We start from the raw sequence: 19576 nt of genomic DNA, 5'->3' as shown, positions 1-19576 counted from the left end.
TCCTCAGGGTGAGAGAAGGGAAACAGGAACTGGAGCTGGACCTCAGGGCGGGGGGGAAAGGGGGTGCCCAGAGCTCCTGAGCAGGTGACCTGCCTGGGGAATGTCCAGGGGAGGGTGACAAGGCTCCATCTTGCCGGCTGTCAGCCATCGCCACTGGATTCGCACTCATTAACCCTCTGGGGCCTCTGTGCAGGTATAGTGATGGTCATTATGGCAACCGGGGCTGCTGAGACCTTCCCGTGGGCCAGGCCACACAAGACTTCTGAGAGGTGGGTGCTTCCAGACGTGTGCAGTACCGAGAGGGCGTGTATGTGAGCCCAGAGATCAGAGAGGGCGGGAGGGAGGGGTGTAGGTAGGTGAAGGGCTTCATGCGGGGCGGGGCTGGGGGGCGCCCCTGGAGGCAAGGAACCCCAGGCATTGAGGCGCTTTCAGGCTCAGGTGTGAGCTCCTAGTAATCAGCTCTTCTTAAGACCCCTTTCGGGTGAAGTAGGGGCACCACAAAAGGAAAGGGGGAGGAGACACAAGGACCTCTTCCTCTTCCAAACTCCAGATCAGCAAGTAGCTCGGGGACCGGGACGCTCACTCTGAGCGCCTTGAGTATGCTAATTTAAGCCCCGCCCCGCCCGCCCGGAGGCCCCGCCCCAAGCGGCCTATTGTGGTGGAGGGGCGGGGTCATGCTAATGAGGCCAGTCGGGCCTCACTGGCTGTGCCCGCGGCTCCTCCGAGCCCCGGCGAGGCGGCGGCGACGAAAGCCATGGCCGGGGCGTTGGCCGGTCTGGCCGCGGGCTTGCACGGCCCGCGGGTCGTCCCCAGCCAAGACTCGGACTCAGACACGGACTCGGAGGACCCGAGTACTCGGCGCAGCGCGGGCGGGCTGCTCCGCTCGCAGGTCATCCACAGCGGTCACTTCATGGTGTCGTCGCCGCACAGCGACTCGCTGACCCGGCGGCGCGACCAGGAGGGGCCCACGGGGCCCGCAGACTTCGGGCCGCGCAGCATCGACCCCACACTCACCCGCCTCTTCGAGTGCATGAGCCTGGCCTACAGGTGAGGGCGGCTCCGGGGCCCGCCAGCCTCGGCCCTCCGTGGCGGGACCACGCGCTGGGGCCCCGGACACCCGACCCGGCCCCAAACTTTGGTCCCCGGCTGCTCTCGGAGACTCCGACCACATCCTGAACACCCCTCTGCCCCGGCCCCGAGCGTCCTCCGGCCCGGGCCCAGCCCACCGGCCTCCGCCTGGAGTGCACCCCTCCAGGTTCCCTTTGCTGACCACCTCCATTCCCTTCCCGGGATGCAGACAGCCTGCCCTCCACCTTGACCGCCATAGGCCTGTCCCGGCTCCTCTGCCCCCCAGAGAAATGCCAGGGCACCCCTCACGCGCCCAGGACCCTAAGCTGTCCCTACCCTCCACTCTGGGGCCAATCCACCAGACCACCCCAGGCCTCCGCTCCCTCCCCAGCACCCCTGGTCCAGACCCACTTCATTCCTGCACTCTGGCGACACTCCTCACGCCTGTGACTGTCCGGACTCATGGCCAACGTTCCAAACCCAGTCTCTCGTCCACCCTATACTCCCCAATTGCCGGGACACCTGTCCTTGACCTGCTAGATGGAGGGTGCCCCGGGCGGCCCAAGGAGGACGCAGCTGGCAGAGTTCCCCAGCGGTCGCCCGGCAGGGGGTGCTGCACGCCGCGTGGGGGTTGGTGCCCGGGAGGCCTGGGTTCACCTACCCCGGTCTCCCGCGCTAAGCTGAGCGCCTAAGGCCGCCTGGGACCCCCGCTCGGTGCGTCTCAGAGAGTACGCACGGACCGCGTCCGGCCCTAGCTCCACGCCTGGGTCCCAGGGGAGGGCGCGAACTGGGGTTCTGGCCCAGTGCCCTGGAGCAAAGTTCCCAGGAGCGGAGGGGCCGGGATAAATTATCAACCGAAAACCGCGGAGGTGAAAGGGGGATCGGCTGGCCTTGATCTTTTCTCTGTGCAAATATTCCTCTTCCTCTGCGGCGCCTCCTCCCCTTCTGAGAACCGCTGGATACAGAACAGCCCTTGAGGCTCCGACGGGGAGCCAGGGCTGGGGTGGGGATTGCGGGGGTGTTGCACACCCCCAGCCGCGGCAGCCCAGCCGAGACCCCATTGGCTGGAGGCGATGTAACCTTGGCCCACATGCTCTGGCCCCAGGCCCAGGTCATGTTGCAACCTGATCGTCCAGTGCGCTGGACCGATGTGGAAAGTTCAAATTCCCGTCCCTTTCTTCCCTTCCCCCGCCTCCTGGGACATCACGGGACCCACTGGGAGAGGGCATTTAAGGTCTTGGTGCACCGGATGTGGGCACCCCTCCTCCCCAGGCTCTCCCAGGGCACCCCGTTTCTCACCTGCCCCCAATTTTAACTTCCTGCTTTATACCACATCCCACCCAACCCCAAACCCTGGGTGGCCAAAGGGAGGGGTTTCGGGGGAAGGGGCAAGGTTGGGGCTAGTGCATGCTCCAAGATCTGACCCCACTAAGGGGCTGACTAGAATCTGATGTGGCCCAGGGCAGCTGGGGAGGAGAGGGCTGTGCGTTCTCCCTAAACGCCCGGAATATCCCATCTCTGGGGCTGCCCAAGTGCCAGGGATGCAGGTGGCTCAGTACTAGAGGAGACTTTGGCTTCCCCCTCTACGGTAGAGGAAAAATCTGAGGTTCAGACAGGGACAGTGTTTTAGCCCTTGAATACCCCTAATTATAGGGGTCCCCTGGAAGGGAGAGTATGGGGGAAGCCAGGGTGACCCAAGAGAGTGACTGACTGGATGGGAAAAGACAGCAAGGCAAGGGGTCTAGGGGCGCTTGACCAGGAGGACGGGATGAAAGGCCAGTTTCATTCCCGGCAGGGCAGTGTGGACTTCCCTTCTAGGAGGAGAACCAGAGTTCACGATTCTGTGGGTGGAAGCCCCAGGGAGGCAGGTTCTGGAAGTTCCATAAAAACACTTGTTCATGGGCAGAGCTGGCTAGCTATGGAAAGCCTGGCATCCAGGAGAGAGCAAGGAGGACCCTGTCAGAGAGACGCTAGGGGCAGTCCTATCAGGGAGACTGGGGACCAGGGAAGGGGTAGGGAGTCAGTCGGGCTGACCTAGGAGTCCTAGGTTTTCTCCAAGCTATCCCCAAGAGTCCCAGACTTTCTGTTGGTCATGAGAAGCCCTGGGACCCTGGTGCCAGGCTTTTTCCGCGGGGCCGGGCCCCTCGGCTCCCCTCCCACCCAGCAAGCCCGGCACAAGCAAAATGGCTTTCCTCCTGCCCTTGGATGTTGTCACTGTCTCATCTCCCTAAACACTGCGTTGGCCACACACACCATAGCCTCAGCTGGGAAGCGGAGGGAGGGCAGGCAGGCCGGGACCCTGGGTGATCAGAGTGCTGGGAGGTTGCTGGGATACAGGTGGGGGCAACAGACTCAGAGGTTCCCCCCGGAGGGTGCCACAGAAGAAGCTGGCCCAGGAGGTATCAGTGTATCCCATCTAAGTCTCCCTACTAGACAGATGGTGTTTATCTAACTTAGGAAGGAGGGGGCCAGCCAGCAGGCATGGGCTATGTACTCTATTTGGGTAATGAGGCCTGTGGTACCCTAGGGTAGCAGTCCTTCCCTGCTCCCTACCCGGAAACAAACATAGGAGCTTGGAGACCAGAGAGGAGAGGGGACCCAGTGACCCATGCACCTAAGGGGCTGTAGGAGCCAGATTGCCCCCCTCCCCACCCACCCCTTAGCCCCAAGATGACAGAGAAGCCTTGGAAGAAAGCAGGCCTGGGGTTCTGAAAAACTAAGTCTTGGGGCCTCAGCCTCCCAGGTGAGCAAAGGCTGAGAAGGTGGGCCAGAGCAGGCTGGAACATGACGAAGGAAGGGAGAACAGAGGGGCCAGTGGGGGTCAAGACCCTGAGGATCTTGTCCTCCTAGGTCAGCTCCTTAGCGGTGGTAGACTTGGCCTGTGTCTAGCACATCCTGACCTTGGGAGTCAAGCCCCTCACCTGCGTAGGGCCCTTCCATCTCGTGGATTTGATTGACTCCTAGGATTAGGGCCAGGGTTAGGGGTCGGGATCGGGGTGCTGCCTCCCCGCTGCCCACTGCTCCGGCATCCCAGCTGTCTTCCTTTGGAGCGTGATGGCTACGGTCTTACACACATCCCTGAGAAGGGGCACCCCTTCCAGTTCAGCCCAGATCGCCATCCTGGGATACTGGAGTGGGCAGCCGCCAGAAGGGCAGTGAAAAGGCAGCAGCTGGCTGCTTGGTGGCCACTTCCGGCAAAGAGACACCCTCCCCACCCAGGCACACCTTTCCCCATGCCCTGGAGGCTGATGGGGGCCAGTGAGACTGATGGATAGAAAGCCATGGGGCCTGAGTGCATCTCCACCATGTGACCTTGGGAATGGCCCTGCACCTTCCTGACACTCAGTTTGCAAATGGGGTTTGCGAACCCTCCCTAGCGGGCCCTAGCAGAGACCTATGTGGAAGGTCCGACTCTCTCGGGGTGGGAATTTCAGGCAGGTAAGAGGGACGGGTGGGGGAGGGGTCCCTCAGATGGCCCAGCATGGGTGAGTACCCAGTGCACGGGGGAGAGCGGGGAGCCAGCCCTGCAGCAGCACCCCACCCCCTAGCTTCCCCTTGCCCACCCCCCTGACCCAGCCCTCTCTCTCTGACAGCGGCCAGCTGGTGTCTCCCAAGTGGAAGAATTTCAAAGGCCTCAAGCTGCTCTGCAGGGACAAGATCCGCCTCAACAACGCCATCTGGAGGGCCTGGTACATCCAGTGTGAGTGCACACCGGGAGCCTCACAGCAGGGGGGCTGCAGGTGGGGGGGTGCCCAGGAAACCCCCGTGGCCATTAGGGGCCAGCGCCAGCATCTGACCCCCAGAGGGTCTCGGGGAACGCATCCCAAAGGGTGCTCTCCACGGGGATGCTAGGCACAGCAGGGGTCACCCCTTGGAAGTCCTAAGATGGGCAGAGATTTGCAGGATAGTTCAAGGCCCTTTCTGCCTCGCGTCAGCCTTGTCAGTGCGTTGAATGCCAGGGTGGAAAGAGGTGCTAGGATGCTGTCTGGGCCGGTGGCATCACGTCGCAAATGGGGAAAATAAGGATCTTGCCTGGATCTCCCCCAGCCTTTCTGAAGTCCTTACTGAACTCCCAGCAGGTGCCCCCATGGAGTCTGGAGGTTTGGGGGGGGCAGAGAGGCCATGTGGTAGAGCGGAGGGGGCTGCAGACTTGAGAGTTGCCCAGAGCTGCTTTCCTACCCAGTCTCTGCTCTTGCTCGCTGTGTGACCACAGGCTGTGTGACTAACCTCTCTGAATCTGTTTCCTCATCTGTAAAGTAAGGCCAACAGTCCTACTTTCCCTGGTTGGCCCGGGGATGACACGTACGAATGGGCCCAGCACGAAGCTGGTGCTAAATAAATGATGGTTGAGTCTGATATGCCCTTGAGAAGGTCACGGTCATTCATTTGGGGGTTCGAGACCCACCCACCCACCATGGCAAAGCTGCAGAGGCTGAGCTGCCTCAGCCCAGTCAGCCGTGGGGTGGGATCTCGTTCAGAGCAGCCAAGTCCTGCTACAGGATCAAAGGCTCCCCGGAGCTGGGAACACACAGCCCAGGAGGGAACATATTCAGTGTTCTCCGCCCGGGTCCCCTGGATTCCATCCAAGTGGGGGGGAGGGTTTCTGGTTTCTACTTATCTCTGGCGCCCAGTACTTCACAAACCATCTTATGTGAGGCTTCCTGGCAACGCTGGTAGATAGGTATTATTACCCCCATTTTATGGATGAACAAGTAAAGCCCAGAAGGCCAGTAACTTGTTCAGGGTCATGGAGCATAAAAGGAACAGAGTTGTGACTGGCTGGAGGTCCAGGGCTCTCCGACTCCCAGCCCAGTGCTCCTTCCACGGCTCCCAGTTGGCCGGCGTCCAGTCCTCCCCTGAGAACACGTGGGATGGCTCACCTGAGGCCCTACCCTAACCAGGAAGCTGATAGGCCAGAGGGAGTCACAGCCACTGCCACTGCTGCCCCCACCGCCCCGCACTCCCTACCCTTCCCACACAAAGCTGGATGGGACGCAGGCCTTTCTCTTTGCAGAAGAAATTTCTGATCCTCACCCAGACAGCCAGACCCCCGTCTCTGGCTATTGCCTGAGTTGCTGGAAGCACCCAGGGTCTGTGTCAGATAGAGAGGGGGCTGAGTTAAGTTCCAGGATGCACTCCCCCCCCAACCAAGCCATGTGACCTTGGGAAAGTCCTCAGCCTCCCTAATAAGGATCACTCATCTGTGGAGAGAGAGTAACAGTAGGTCCTGCTCCGAGGCTTGCTTGAGTTTCCAGTGAGATCATTTATATCTCACCCCACGGCCGACACACACCAGGGCTCCCCGAAGGTGATGATATTATCGTGATAATAACGACAGCACAAGGCAAGCCCCTTCTCCCAGCCCTGAGGGCTTGAAGGTGGGCTTTGGGAAAGGGAGAGGAGTGGGGACAGATGGAGGGCTGCCTGGCTCATCCCCCTCGTACCTGCCATCCCTCTGCAGGCTCCTGGCCTCCAAGATCCCCTCTTTTCTAACCCTCCCCACTCCGAATCATCTTGGTGTCCTCTGAGCTCCCAGAGCCCTGCCCCCCTCTCGTGGGCAGGCTCCCCGCCTTGCATCAGCTCATGCTATGGTGTGCTTTCCTTATCTCTCCAACTAAACTGGGAGTTCTCTGATTCACCTGCGATCCCCTGTTCCAGCATCCATCCCAGCACAGGGGCAAGGGGCTAGGTGGCTTCCAGAATGGATGAGCTTATCAGTGTTAAATAAAGCCTGTCCCAGCCCCAGGAGCCACGTGGTCACTGCCCTTCTGTCTAGAGCACAGGGTCAATGGGGTTGGGGAGGGGAGGTCCGGCCAGGCCTCTGGAGACAGCCCACCCCTTTGTTTTCCAAGCCACACTCAGCCATCAGGACAAACCCCCTCCCCTAATCCCATGGGGATTATTTTGCAGACTGTTCTTTAGGACAGAACTTTGTAAATGAGTCCAAAGGGCCCGATAAGTTCACATTCGGATGGCCCCCCTTGTCTGTTAATTATCCCGGAGGAAGTTTGCTGAAGGCTGAGGTGGGAAAAGTCACTGCCTGGGGGTCCCAGGATTCGGAAGCCCTACTGTGTGCCGAGCTGTGTGCCAGGTTCAGCGATCTGAGCCCAAAGGGCAACAGTTCCTGCTTTTACTCCTGGCAGGGAGGCCAGCATGCAGAGAAACGGCCAAGGCCAAGTGGAGAGCCAGGCAGATAAGACTGTGAGATTTCAGAGGAGGGAGGGCTTCCTGGAAGAGGAGCTGCCCTGGGCTCTCCTGATGGGAGGGCAGGGGTGGGTGAAGCAGAGGAGGGAAGGGAAGGACATTCTGCGTAGGATAAAACCAGAGGGTGGGCTGTGGTAGAAGGGAGGCTTGGCTTCAAGGTGGGGCCTATGAAGGAGGTCACCAGACTCTGGGCGGTCGGTGACAGAAAGTGGAGGGGAGGGGACAGTGGGCGAAATACCACACATCCTCAGGCGTGAGATGATTAGTCCCCGGTTCAACAGGAATGCTGGGGGTCGGTGGGCAGTTAGTGTGACTGGGAAGCAGTGTTGGCTCTCCAGCAGAGACATAGGCTTGGGAAGGATGTTTCTGGACATCTGAGAGTGTCAAGTTTTGGGACAGCCTTCCCCTTTTTTAATTCACCCCCCTGCCAAGTTTTGGGACATCCTGAGAGTCTATGGGCAGCTGGAAAATGTCTGCAGCTGGAAAGGGGCAAGAGGAGAGAGGTTTGGGGGCGCGCCTCAGAGAAGGGCCAGTGAAAATAGTCAGGGAGGCAGGAGAACCAAGGGAAGGCTCCCTGGTGGAGGGAGGAGGGGTGGGGGATGCTCTGCAGTGAGGTCCAGGAGGTTAGGCCTGGGGTGGGTGAGGGCCTTGGGCAGGCAGTGGGGTCAGGTGCTGGGTCACAGGAAGTGGAGACCAGGAGCGGAGATGCTTATGACAACTCTTCCAGAACTGGGGGCAAAGCAAAGTAGTGAAAGGGAAGATTAGCTTGTTGGAGTAGCAAAAGAAGGGAAGGTTTGGGAGGTGAAGGGGAGACTGAAAGGTACTTATGGGCCCCGAAGAAGGAGCCTGGGGAAAGAGAGATTGGATTGGAGATACAGAAGGGAGTGGAGGAGGTGGAGAAAGGGCTCAGCTAGGTGGCCAAAGGGGACAAGGAGTGGTTCTCTGGCATCAGACTGGGCAGTGCCCAGGAGCTTGAGGCAGGAGACCAAGGGCTCCAGGACCTGGCCTGCCCGTCTGACCTTCTTGGAGCAGCTCACTTCCTGTGGTTCCACAATCCCATTCAGCCCTGCACACCTACTGGCCTCCCAAGGAAGGCAGAGGAGGCATGGGAGGTTCCTTTCACAGGATCCCATAACAGAGGGAGCTCTGGGTGGGCTAGAGCAGGCAGGAAGGCTTCCTGGAGGAGGTGGCACTTATCTAAGCATCTGAAGCCCAGCAGGAATTCATAGTTTGGCCCTGGAGGCCCAGTCCCCTTGGGGTGGGAGGTGAAGAAGCCGGGTACCCCCTGACCTGAGCCCCTTCTCTTAGATGTGGAGCGGAGGAAGAGCCCCGTGTGTGGCTTCGTGACCCCCCTGCAGGGGCCTGAGGCTGATGAGCACCGGAAACCGGAGGTAGCTGAGCCCCGGGACCTCCTGCCTCCCTGCCGAGCCCGGCCCCTCCGTCGGGTCCCCTGTAGCGCGCGACACGAGCAGCGGCCCAGATGCGGATCGGGTGCGGGGTGGGGTCCGCGCCGGCCGCTCACTGAGCCCCCTCCCTGACCCTCCCCAGGCCGTCGTCCTGGAGGGCAATTACTGGAAGCGGCGCATCGAGGTGGTGATGCGCGAGTACCACAAGTGGCGCATCTACTACAAGAAGCGGGTCAGTGCTGGGGGTAGGGGGGCGGGGGCTGGGGTGGGCCGCGGGCCACCGCCTCTCCTGGGAGGGCCCGCGCGGGATTCCCCTGCTACCCCCGGACCGCGTCTCCCAGGAAGACCCAGCTCGACAGCGCCACCGTGTGGCCCAGAGGCTCCTCGCCGCCTCCTTACCTCCCAGCGCGCAGGAGCTCCTGAGGGGGAAAATGGGGATCCCTTTCGTCCTGGGGAGCTTGTGAGTAGGGTAGGCCTGGCGGGCAGTGATGGCAGAGAGACAAGCGATCCAGCGTCCACCTCTGTGTGTTCCTGCAGCTCCGTAAATCCAGCAGGGAAGGGGATCTCCTGACCCCAAAGCAGGTGGGTGATCCGGGGACCCAGAGAATTGACAGCTTCCCTTCTGGGTGGGTAAGGCGGTGGCGGGTCACCAAGGCAGTGGGTGTGGCCTCTGTCCTCTAGTTCCTCGAGAGCCTTTCTCCCCGGAGGTGGGGGAACCTTTGAGCGTAGTGGTGGGGGAGACCCAAAGCCTTCTGGTTAGCCCAGCAAGCGGTGGGAGGCACGGGGAACAGAAGTCCCTAAGAACTGGGGTTCCAGGCAGGGGAAAAGTATAGGGGCAGGAGGAGGACCCTTATCTGTTCAGCGGGCCATCCGGCTCCCTCTGCTGGGGGCAGCAGTTAGAGGCCAATGGGGTGACCTGAAGCCTTCAGGGCGGCAAAGTGCATCCTGCAGAGAGAGGCGAGGAAGGCCGAGCACACGGAAGCTTCCGACCCGCTGACCACTTCATCCCCCAGTGGGAGGGCCCTGTGTCCCTCTCGTGGCTGCTGAAGTCTCCGTCTCCCTAGGCCGAAGGGGGTTGGCAGCCACCGGAGCGATGGTGCCAGCAGCTCTTCTCCAGCGTGGTGCCCGTGCTGCTTGGGGGCCCCGAGGAGGAGCCCGGCGGGCGGCAGCTGCTCGACCTCGATTGCTTTTTGTCCGACATCTCCGACACGCTCTTCACCATGACGCAGCCCAGCTCCGCGCCCCTGCAGCTGCCCCCTGAGGACGGTAAGGGCCTGCACCTGTTAGGGGAGACCTGCGAGAAGCCAGGCAGCCCAGGGAGCATGGCCAGGGGTGGGCGGCCCCCACCCCGCCCCGCCTGCGGCTCCTGACGTCACCCCTGCCCCCCTCCAGCCTACGTGGGCAATGCTGACATGATCCAGCCAGACCTGACGCCTCTGCAGCCCAGCCTGGACGACTTCATGGAGATCTCGGGTGAGGCAGCGCCCCCTGCTGGGTGGGGTGGGCGGGACGGGCCAGTGCGAGGAAAGTCCCTGGACGACCACCAGCCCTCGGGACCCTTCCCAGGCCCCTCTGGGAGGAGGGATGGTCCAGGTGATTTCTGAGGGCCCTTCCCGGACTCCCTTGGTCCGGACTTGGGATGCCATTGATGTAGGCTCAGGTGAGAGCAGGGCCAGACTGGACACCTGGGCAGGCGCCAAGGCCAAGGGCATGGAAGCTACAGGCTCTGCCAGCTCCCAGGACAGTAGTGGAATCTCAGGAGAGAAAGGGACTTTGATTTTGGGAGGCCCGTTTATTAATTGACATCATTCCCTTTAAAAACTGTTAAAGAACATTCCAGGGGCTCCTGGGCGGCTCCGTGGGTTGAGTGTCTGCGGTGGGCTCAGGTCATGATCCCAGGGTCCCGGGATCGAGCCCGGCGTCATTGGGTTCCCTGCCGAGCCAGCAGTCTGCGTCTCCCTCTCCCTCTGCTTCTCACCCCACTCGCGCTCTCTCTCAAATTAATAAACAAATAAAATCTTTAAGTAAATAAAAAAGAACATTCCAAACACACACACACAGGTAGAGAGAGAGCGGTTCACCAAACCCTCCTAAACCATCACCGACTTCAAAATGTATCCACCCTTGGTGGGTCTGGTGTCACGGAGGCCTCACCCACTTCTCCTTCCTACGTTGTTTTTAAGAAAATTCCAGGAATTATATCTTGTAAAGCATTTTATTTATTTATTTATTTTTAAAGTAACGTGTTTCTGGGCCTCTGTCTCCTGACCCCAGGGCTGCTAGGTCACTGGTTTCTTGTGTGTTCCCAGAAATACCTGTGCCTGCACGGGCACCTGTGGACAAATGTCTCTTTTTGTTTTCACAGGAGGCTCTGCTTGACATTGCTTCCTTTACTCAGCTGGAGAGCTTGTGAGACTGTCCCAGTCATCATATTTTCAGGGGACACCTATTAGAGGCTTGGCTTGTCTCAGCCCAGCCCCCGGGGGGTAGGAAGAGGTTTTCTGGGATTTAAGGCTTAGTTCCATGACCCCTGAACTTCTTCCCCATAGGGTCCTGGGCCTGTCAGTCAAGGGGGAGGTGGGAACCAGGGAATGAGGAACCACCCCCACCCCTGCCTCAGCCGTGGGCAGGGTGGGGGCCGTGGGGGCAGAAGTGTTGATGGCAGTACCCAGAGAGCGAACCAGTCTGGGAGGGCAGCGGTCCTGTCTGGGCACACGTACCCCCACCACAGGTAGGAAACCTTCTCCAGGTTGGACTCTGGGCCAAGTCAGGGGCTAGGAAGCCACTTCTCTCCACCCGGGGTGACTGCTAGAGTGGGGGAGAGCTAGGATAACCAAAGGTAGGGGATGTCGGTCATGCAGAGGTGGCGGCTAGGGTAGCCCTCTCTGGCCCTCCACGCACAGGGAGGGCCGGAAGCTCAAGGCTACCCGGGCCGCTGCCTTCATTGTCCCCCAGAGCCCCTCACTTGAGAGGAAACCCAGTGAGGAGGCCGGAACTGTATGGAGGGAGGGGGGCTTGGGAGGGGTGTTCAAGGAAGGGGCATGGGCTTGGAGCAGGAGAGGGTGTCAGAGAGGGGACGTGGGCCAATGGCGGGACAGAAGCTTAGGGGCACTAGGGCTCCGTGGGTGGCCGGTTAGGGTCACGAAGCAACTTCTCTCAAGGGGGGAATGGACAGCTGAGGGCAAACTATAGCAGGGGCTTGGTGGTGACTGGGCTGGGAACCCCGTGAGCCATACAGAGCCCCGGGGAGGAAACAGCAGCAGTGAGCCGGGAGCAGGCCCCCTGCGTGGCTGGTTCTTGAGTCTAGGCCTCAAGGGGCCTAGCGATGAGGCCCACGGTCCCTGCGGGCTGGGAGGGTAGCGGATCCGTGACCACTTGCCCTCTGCCACCCGGTCCCTCCGCTTAAGGGAGGTGGTAGGATAAGAAGATCCTTTCCGATCAGGTGATAAGGAAAGACCCACACGAGGGTGAACGTACACACACACACACACACACACACACACAGACGCACACACCCGGCACACGGAGGGCCTCACATCAAGGCAGGCACACAAGGACTCAAACAGAGCCAGGGAGACAGGGGCACACACGCACAGATGGATCCCGCATGAGGTCACCCGCTGACAGCCGCCGAGTGACAGCCTTCCAGGACACAGGGGCACCAGACTCACAGAAGAGGCACACACAGCGTTTAACCCCTTCAGGCTCTGGCTTTGGCATGGGCTCATCTGTCTCGCTCCTGGGTCTCTTTCAAGGTGGCCTTTGGGAGAGAGGCCCGACCAGCTCCCCTGGCTGGGGGGAGCCAGGGCCTGTCCAAGGCCAGTGGGGCTGGGTCGGGCCAGACCAGGAGGCCTCCGGAGCTGGTTCAGACCCAAGGCTGGCCAGGGTCAGAGAAAGGTGCCCGGAAGGGAGCGGGTGGGCGGGCGGCGTCCAGGCCCGGGATGTGGTTAGGCCGCAGGCAGCTGCTTCCCAAAACCAGAATAGCCTGGGCTTACACAACCCGCATCTCAGACAATCTGGCTGCCCGCTCCCGGCCCTCTTCCAGGCTTTCCAGCCCCCTCTCACTCCTGCCCCGACTCCGAGCCCACCCTCCGACCCCTGCCCTGGCCCCCTTAGCCCTTCAGCCCACTCCCAGGCTCTGCTTTTGAGGCCCTGTTTGACCTCCCCACAAACCAACTTGTCCCAGACCCGGTGACCTCCCGACCCCACTCACCTCTAGCTCACCCCTAGAACTCCCGTCACCCTCGGGCTCATCCCCATCCCGGACCTCCGCCCCTCGCACCCCACCCCTTTCCCTCCCTGGCACTCTCTGTCACCCTGCCCCTTGCCATGTGGCCCCAGCAGAGCTGGTAACAGGAGGGAGAGGGGAGTGCCAGGGCCTGGGATGGGGAAGGGGACCCCATGCGCGGGAGGACTGTTTCCCGGGGTCCTACTCACACACCCCCCCCCCCGCAGCTGCTGCTGGCCTGCAGGCAGGCCCATCCCACCCAAACCTCTGTTTTGCTGCTTCCCCTGAGTGAGACAGAAACTCCCCCAATTTCACAATCTCCTGTTGAAGCCCCCCCTCCCCCGCCTCCCCCCACCTCATTGCCAGCCAGGCCAGCCCGGCCTGGGGACAGGGCACGAGGCCCACTCTCCGCCCACTGCTTCCAGCCATGCCTGGCCCTATCCCTAACTGCTACCGCCTCGTGTGTCCGAATTACAGATTTCTTCACCAGCTACCGCCCTCCACCGACGCCCACGGCTTCACACTTCCCGGAGCCCCCCGGCTTTGGCCCCATGGCTGACCCTTTCTTCAGCAGTGGGGTCTTCGGCTCCGAGGTGCCCCCTGCCTCGTCAGGCGTGAGCCACCTCTCGGGGCATAACCGCCTGCAGGTGAGCTCCCGCCCCCTCCCCACTCAGCCCTGCCGAGCTCACCTGCCCGGGTCGTGTGCTTGGTCGACTGAGAGGGACCCCATCTCTGCCCTCTGAGAGGGAGCAGTTCAGCTCAGGAGGAAGGAGGAAGGGCCCTCGTGAAGCAGAATTGGACCAGGTTGTAGAGGGGAGGCTGAAGGCTGTGGGGGATGGGGGAGAAGGGAGGGCACGAAGCAGGACACCGCTGAGGACCGGGTTGTTTATGGAAGGCTTCCTGGAGGAGGAGAGGTTCTGGACTTAGTGAATGTTCGGGTTTGGACAGAAGAAGAGACCCGCAGAGGGCAAGCCAGATGGGAGGGGAAGCACCAACGAGCGCACCGGGAGACGGAAAGCTCAGTGCGAGGGTTTAGGACACGGGGAAGCTGCCATTTTGGATCAGGAACCTGCGGGCTCCATTCGGAGGTCGCCTCCCTGCTGCTCGGTCAGATGCCTTCTGCTTCCGCCATCCGAGGGTTCGGGCGCTCCTGTAGCTCATCCTTGAGCGGTCTCTCTCCTCAACCGGGCAGTGAGCCCCTCGCTGAAAGAGCTAAGCCTTGCTCACCCAGCGGAGTTGAAGCATTGGGTGAATGGCTGCCCAGGGACTGAGCTAGTGAGCCAGCGAGTGGGGGTGTGTGGATGGAGGGGCGTGTTGGCCAATGGACGGGGGGTTGTGGATGGGGCTGGGTGGGTAGGAGAGGGGTCGGTTGGATGGATGGGCTGGTAGATGGATTTGGGGATGGATAGTTTGGCGGGTCCACGAACAGGCTGGCGGCTGGAGAAGTGGCGCGGGCCACGGAACCCACAGTGGATGGGTGGAGAGGTTTGGGACGGCTTGACGGATGGATGAAGGAGAGATGGCCGGATAGTTTGGCGAAGGGGTTAAAACCTGGTCGGCTGGTGGAGGGATAAGGGAGAGGACAAACAGGTGAAGGGACGATGGTTGGGTTCGTGGACGGACAGGTGGCTGGGTGGAGTCATCCTCTGGAGAGAACGAAAAGGTGGGCAGGAAGCCTGATGATGCATGCCGAATTGCGCATGCGCGTGTGTTCTACTCCCTCCCCTCACTAGACCACAGTCTCCCTTGGTGTGTGGGAGGGGGGACAGCAGGGACCATTTCTCCTGTCTGTCTCAGAGCCCCGTCCAGAGCTCAGCCAGGGCAAGAGGCTGCGGGGGTGGCTGCAGAGACCAGCTCTCTCTCCTGCTCTCTGTCCCCCAACCAGGCCCGGAGCAGCTGCCCTGGCGCCCTGGATTCCAGTGCCTTCCTGAACTCTGATTTCCTCCTTCCTGAAGACCCCAAGCCCAAGCTCCCACCCCCGCCGGTCCCCCCACCCCTGCTCCAATATCCTGCCCTTGCCAAGGGGCCTGGCCTAGAGCCCTGTCCGGCCCCCACCTTCCCTCCCATGGCGCCGGCCCCTGCTTTGCTGCAGGAGGAGCCTCTCTTCTCCCCCAGATTCCCCTTCTCCACTGTCCCTCCCGCCCCAGGAGTGTCCCCATTGCCTGCTCCCACCGCCTTCCCATCCACCCCACAGCCAGGTCCAGGCCCGGCCCCTGCCCCCTTCCCCATAGACCTTCTGCCCTCGGGGTATCTGGAGCCCCCTTATGGGCCCCACTTCCCAGTGCCCCAAGGTATGCGGCCCAGAGGCAGGTCCCCCACCCCATCCCCTAGAGGGCGGAAGCCCAGCCCCCCAACCTTGGCCCCCATCACTGCCAACCCCACTGCCACTGCCGGGGGCAGCAACCCTTGCCTCACGAAGCTGCTCACAGCAGGTGAGATGGAAAGAGCCAGAACGGCGGGGACCCAACGTAGCAGTGGGGAGCCTGTGGGAGCAGAGGGCGAAGATTTAAGGGGCAGGTTCAGGCTCAGCTTGAGGTGGGGGGAGGTGGGGAGGAATTAGAGACATGGGTTCCGAACCCAAAAGGGCTTTTTCGGAGGGGAGGGATGGGTTTGGGGAGATGACGGAGATGACTGGGGGCCCTCACACTTCTGCCCGTCCGCAGCTAAGCCCGAGCAGAGCCTGGAACCACCGCTTGTGTCCAGCACCCTCCTCCGGTCCTCAGGGTCCCCGGTACGATGGCAGGCACTGGGAGACGAGCACTGGGAGGCGAGGCTGGGCCCGGGCTTCGCCCCAACTCTCCGCCCTTCTCCACCCCAGCAGGAGACGGCCCCTGAATTTCCCTGCACCTTCCTACCCCCGACCCCGGCCCCCACGCCGCCCCGGCCACCTCCAGGCCCGGCCACACTGGCCCCTCCCAGGCCCCTGATTGTCCCCAAAGCAGAGCGGCTCTCGCCCCCAGCGCACAGCGGTAAAGAGGGCTTGCGGGGCGGGAGGGATGCCCGGGGATGGAGAAAGGGGAAGGAAGAAAGGGGGACTCCATCTGAGGCCAGGACGAGAGGGACAGGGCAATGGGACCCTCTCCCCTGTGTCGTTCTGTCTGTGGGTGTGTCTGTCCCTGCCACAGGTGGTGAGCGGCGGCTGTCTGGGGACCTCAGCTCCGCACGGGGCCCAGGGACTCTGAGTGTCTGCGTCTCTCCCCCTCAACCCATCCTAAGCCGGGGCCGTCCAGACAGCAACAAGGTGGCACTTGCCCTTACCCCGAGATCTGTTTGCTACCCCGAGGCCCTTCCGTGCTCCCTCCTAGGCTCACCCCACTATCTGCCCCCCAAGACCGAGAGCCGGCGCATCACCCACATCTCTGCGGAGCAGAAACGGCGCTTCAACATCAAGCTGGGCTTTGACACCCTGCATGGGCTGGTGAGCACCCTCAGCGCCCAGCCCAGCCTCAAGGTGAGCCTCCAGCGCAGGCCGGAGCCCCCAGAACCGGCAGGGCTCCTTGGTCGACAACCCCCCTCCCCCCACCTCCTGAGACCAACTCCCAGGACCCTCTGGACACCAGGTTTCCTCCTCCCACCCAGTGCCTCAGTGGGCCCCAGAGGGGGGGCCACCGCCAGCACCTGAGCCCACCCTGGTGATGCCGTAGGTGAGCAAGGCGACCACGCTGCAGAAGACGGCCGAGTACATCGCCATGCTCCAGCAGGAGCGGGCGGCCATGCAGGAGGAAGCGCAGCAGCTACGGGACCAGATAGAGGAGCTCAACGCCGCCATCAAGTACGCGGGGCGTGGAGGGGGACCCGTGGGTGCCGCGGGCGAGGGGGCGTGCCGCACGACTCCCCAGCCCTGACCGGCCCCCTGCCCCCTAGCCTGTGCCAGCAGCAGCTTCCAGCTACCGGGGTGCCCATCACACACCAGCGTTTCGACCAGATGCGAGACATGTTTGATGAATACGTTCGCACCCGGACGCTGCATAACTGGAAGTTCTGGGTGGTATCCTCCCCCGGCCAGCAGTGGGGGCAGGGGAGGGGAGGGACACCGTGGCCAGACCCCGCTGTGCCCGACTGACCAGGCAGGGGCTCTCTGAGCTGCGCCCGGGGGAAGGGACGCAGGTTCCGCCCCCTCCTTCCAGGACATCTTGGCATCTTGGCCAGCAGGAGTGCTCAGGGACTCGCTGGGAGCAGAGGGAAACCGAGGGAGGAGCCCCTGGTTGAGGGGAGCACGGCTCTGCCCACAGAATGTCCCAAGAAGAGTTTGGGAGAACCTCGAGTTTGAGGGGCGTGAGTGGAGTGGGTCCTGAAGAAGGCGTGGGGCGTCTCACTCCCTTACCTGGTCAAGCTCTTGGCTGGGCCGGGGCAGGATGCTCAGGGATTGTGGGGGGGGCTAGTGCAGCCCAGGAGATGGACACAGAGGGGCCGGGCAGGCCGTGGCAGGGTGGGCGGGTGGCTGCGGCGGGAGGCCTCCAAGTTCAAGGTGCCACCATGGCCAGGCCCTTCCCCGGGTTTGGCCCAGATGTCAGGGCTCCGCGTGAGCTGGGGGAGGGTACTGGCTGATCAGCAGGCCTGCTCCTTGACCTGGGCCCAGTTCAGCATCCTCATTCGGCCTCTGTTCGAGTCCTTCAATGGGATGGTGTCCACAGCAAGCTTACAGAGCCTCCGCCAGACCTCACTGGCTTGGCTGGACCAGTACTGCTCCCTGCCCGCCCTCCGGCCAAGTACGTGAGACACCCCTCTGCCCACCACCAGAATATCCAGGAATGTCCATTCGGCTCAGACCGCAGGTCCAGCCTGCCTTCAGAATAGCCTTGAGTTTTGGCCACCCCCACCACGTACCCCGGATGGTCCTCCAGCCTCCAGGACACCTGCAGAGAGAGATCCTGGGAGGGGCTGACGGTTTTGCCAGCTCGTGTCCCTTCCTTATCCTTCAGCATCCAGAGGACATCCCTGGACCCCAGGAGGTATCTCTCCCTCCCTCTCTCTCTCTCATCCTCTCATTCTGTTTCCCCAGCTGTCTTGAACTCTCTCCGCCAGCTGAGCACATCTACTAGTATCCTGACGGACCCAGGCTGTATACCCGAGCAGGCCACGCGGGCAGTCACAGAGGGCACCCTTGGCAAACCGCTATAGTGCCGGCTGGACACTGCCACTCGCTCGGCTACCCCGGAGCTGCTTTCCCTGGGTGTGGGCTCCAGGGACAACATCTGGGCACTCCCTTCCTGCCCTGGGCCCTGGCTGTCCTCTGTCCTGAGGGTCTAGCAGGGCCCAAATCTCTTCCACCTCCTGAAAGCCAGGAAGAGCTACTTTCTAAGTCGCTGCCCCACCGGTGATGAACACTGTGACCTGGGAGACTCATGCTGTCTCTTGGGACCTCCATTTTCTAGTCTGCAAAATGGGGCTAGAGAAGATTCAACAGATGATGATCCCAAGGCCTTAGTAGCTGTGACCCTTAGGACCGAAGCTGGCAACTCCGGGAGCTTGGAGGGGGTAGGGGGACGATCCTGTTACCCTGCTCCCTGCTTCCCAACCCCACCCCCTTAGGACACAGGCCTCTGTTTCTCAGCAGAGAGGCAGAAAAGGAGGTTCCCACTCTCGGCTCCTTCGCTGGCCGCCCAGTGGGGAGTGGGGTGCTGCAGGATGGCATTCCTGGGCGAGGCCAGGAAGGTCAGATCCCAGGAGAGAGCAGGGCGGGGGGTGGGGGGCAGCCAAACCAGGGACAGGCATCTCGTGTGCATGTGAATGCGTGTGTATAGATTTTGTAAAGAATTCTTGCCAATAAAACCAAAAACTGTTGGGGACTGTCAGGGTGTCTCACTCTGGGATGAGAGAGAACCAGTTGGCAGTGGGAGATGGCCTTGAAAGGACCTTAGCTTTTCCTCCGAGCCGGAAGGCACTGGAAGGTTTTGTGTAGGGGTAGAGTAGAAGGGACAAGGCACTCTGATGGAACCATCCAGAAGGAGAAGGTGCTGCCACTGGAGGGTAGCGACCTTCCCATTAGGCAAGATATGCGAGCAGAGGGTGGGTGGCCGCTTCATGGGAACGTCTACTGTGAGCACCTTATGTGTGTATATTAAGTCACTTATTACGTATTACCATCACCTCTACAGGCCAGTTGTGAGCATTTCAGGGTGAGTGTAAAGCACTTAAAACAGTGACTCGCATGTAGCACTATAGAAGTTATAATTATTCATAATGCCCATTTCACAGATGAGAAGTTGAGGCACAGAGAGGTCAACCAGCCCAGGGCTGCCCGGTTACCATCTGGACTCTAGTCTCTGCTTTTAGCCAGCGCTCTCTCTGGTGCAGGGAACAGGGGCACCCGGGCGTGGAGTGCTTTGTCGCTGCAGACAGAGGTTTGAAGTGGCTTTCTAGGAGGTAAAATCCTAACGGTGCGCTCTGCTGTTTTTCCCCCACGCACACACCTCCAGGAAGGTCCCCATGAGGCATCCCCTTGACCTTGTGTCGCCCCACGAGATGCCACTTTGCCTTGAGAGGGCTACCTACACTTGCGATCCCTTTCTTTCCTCTCCCACTCACCCTGCCCTTGGTCTCCTCCTCCCCGCTTCCACCCCAGCCTCACCCCTACATTGCCAAATCCAATGACCAATTTGCAGTGCTATTCCTGCCTTCCCCTGGGCCCTTGGATCTCATCCTTTTTTTTTTTTTTAAGATTCTTTTT

General features: G+C 61.4%; 1 protein-coding gene across 7 annotated transcripts; it reads left to right on the top strand.

The window, feature by feature from the left end:
* The first annotated feature begins 210 nt into the window (after window positions 1–210).
* Window positions 211–18690, top strand: MLXIPL (MLX interacting protein like). Of its 7 annotated transcripts, none has more exons than XM_044233534.1 (16): window positions 755–1047; window positions 4662–4768; window positions 8581–8663; window positions 8821–8910; window positions 9216–9260; window positions 9743–9944; window positions 10071–10151; window positions 13384–13553; window positions 14792–15338; window positions 15570–15637; window positions 15725–15875; window positions 16212–16357; window positions 16551–16678; window positions 16771–16894; window positions 17486–17615; window positions 17909–18690. In XM_044233534.1, the coding sequence occupies exons 1-16, from the start codon at window positions 755–757 to the stop codon at window positions 18025–18027; spliced, it is 2484 nt and encodes an 827-aa protein (XP_044089469.1). In that variant the 3' UTR covers window positions 18028–18690. The 7 variants fall into 7 exon arrangements, with proteins under 7 accessions (XP_044089468.1, XP_044089469.1, XP_044089467.1 ...); XM_044233532.1 differs by having other exon boundaries at window positions 15725–16147; window positions 16238–16357; XM_044233533.1 differs by lacking the exon at window positions 755–1047 and adding an exon at window positions 211–269 and having other exon boundaries at window positions 15725–16357.
* The last annotated feature ends 886 nt before the right edge of the window (window positions 18691–19576 follow it).

The sequence above is a fragment of the Neovison vison genome, chromosome 14 (genome assembly GCF_020171115.1).
Source record: "Neovison vison isolate M4711 chromosome 14, ASM_NN_V1, whole genome shotgun sequence".
In the NCBI taxonomy this organism is placed as follows: Eukaryota; Metazoa; Chordata; class Mammalia; order Carnivora; family Mustelidae; genus Neogale; species Neogale vison.
Note: the sequence above shows the minus strand (reverse complement) of the source record. Positions and strands in the feature narration are given on the sequence as shown.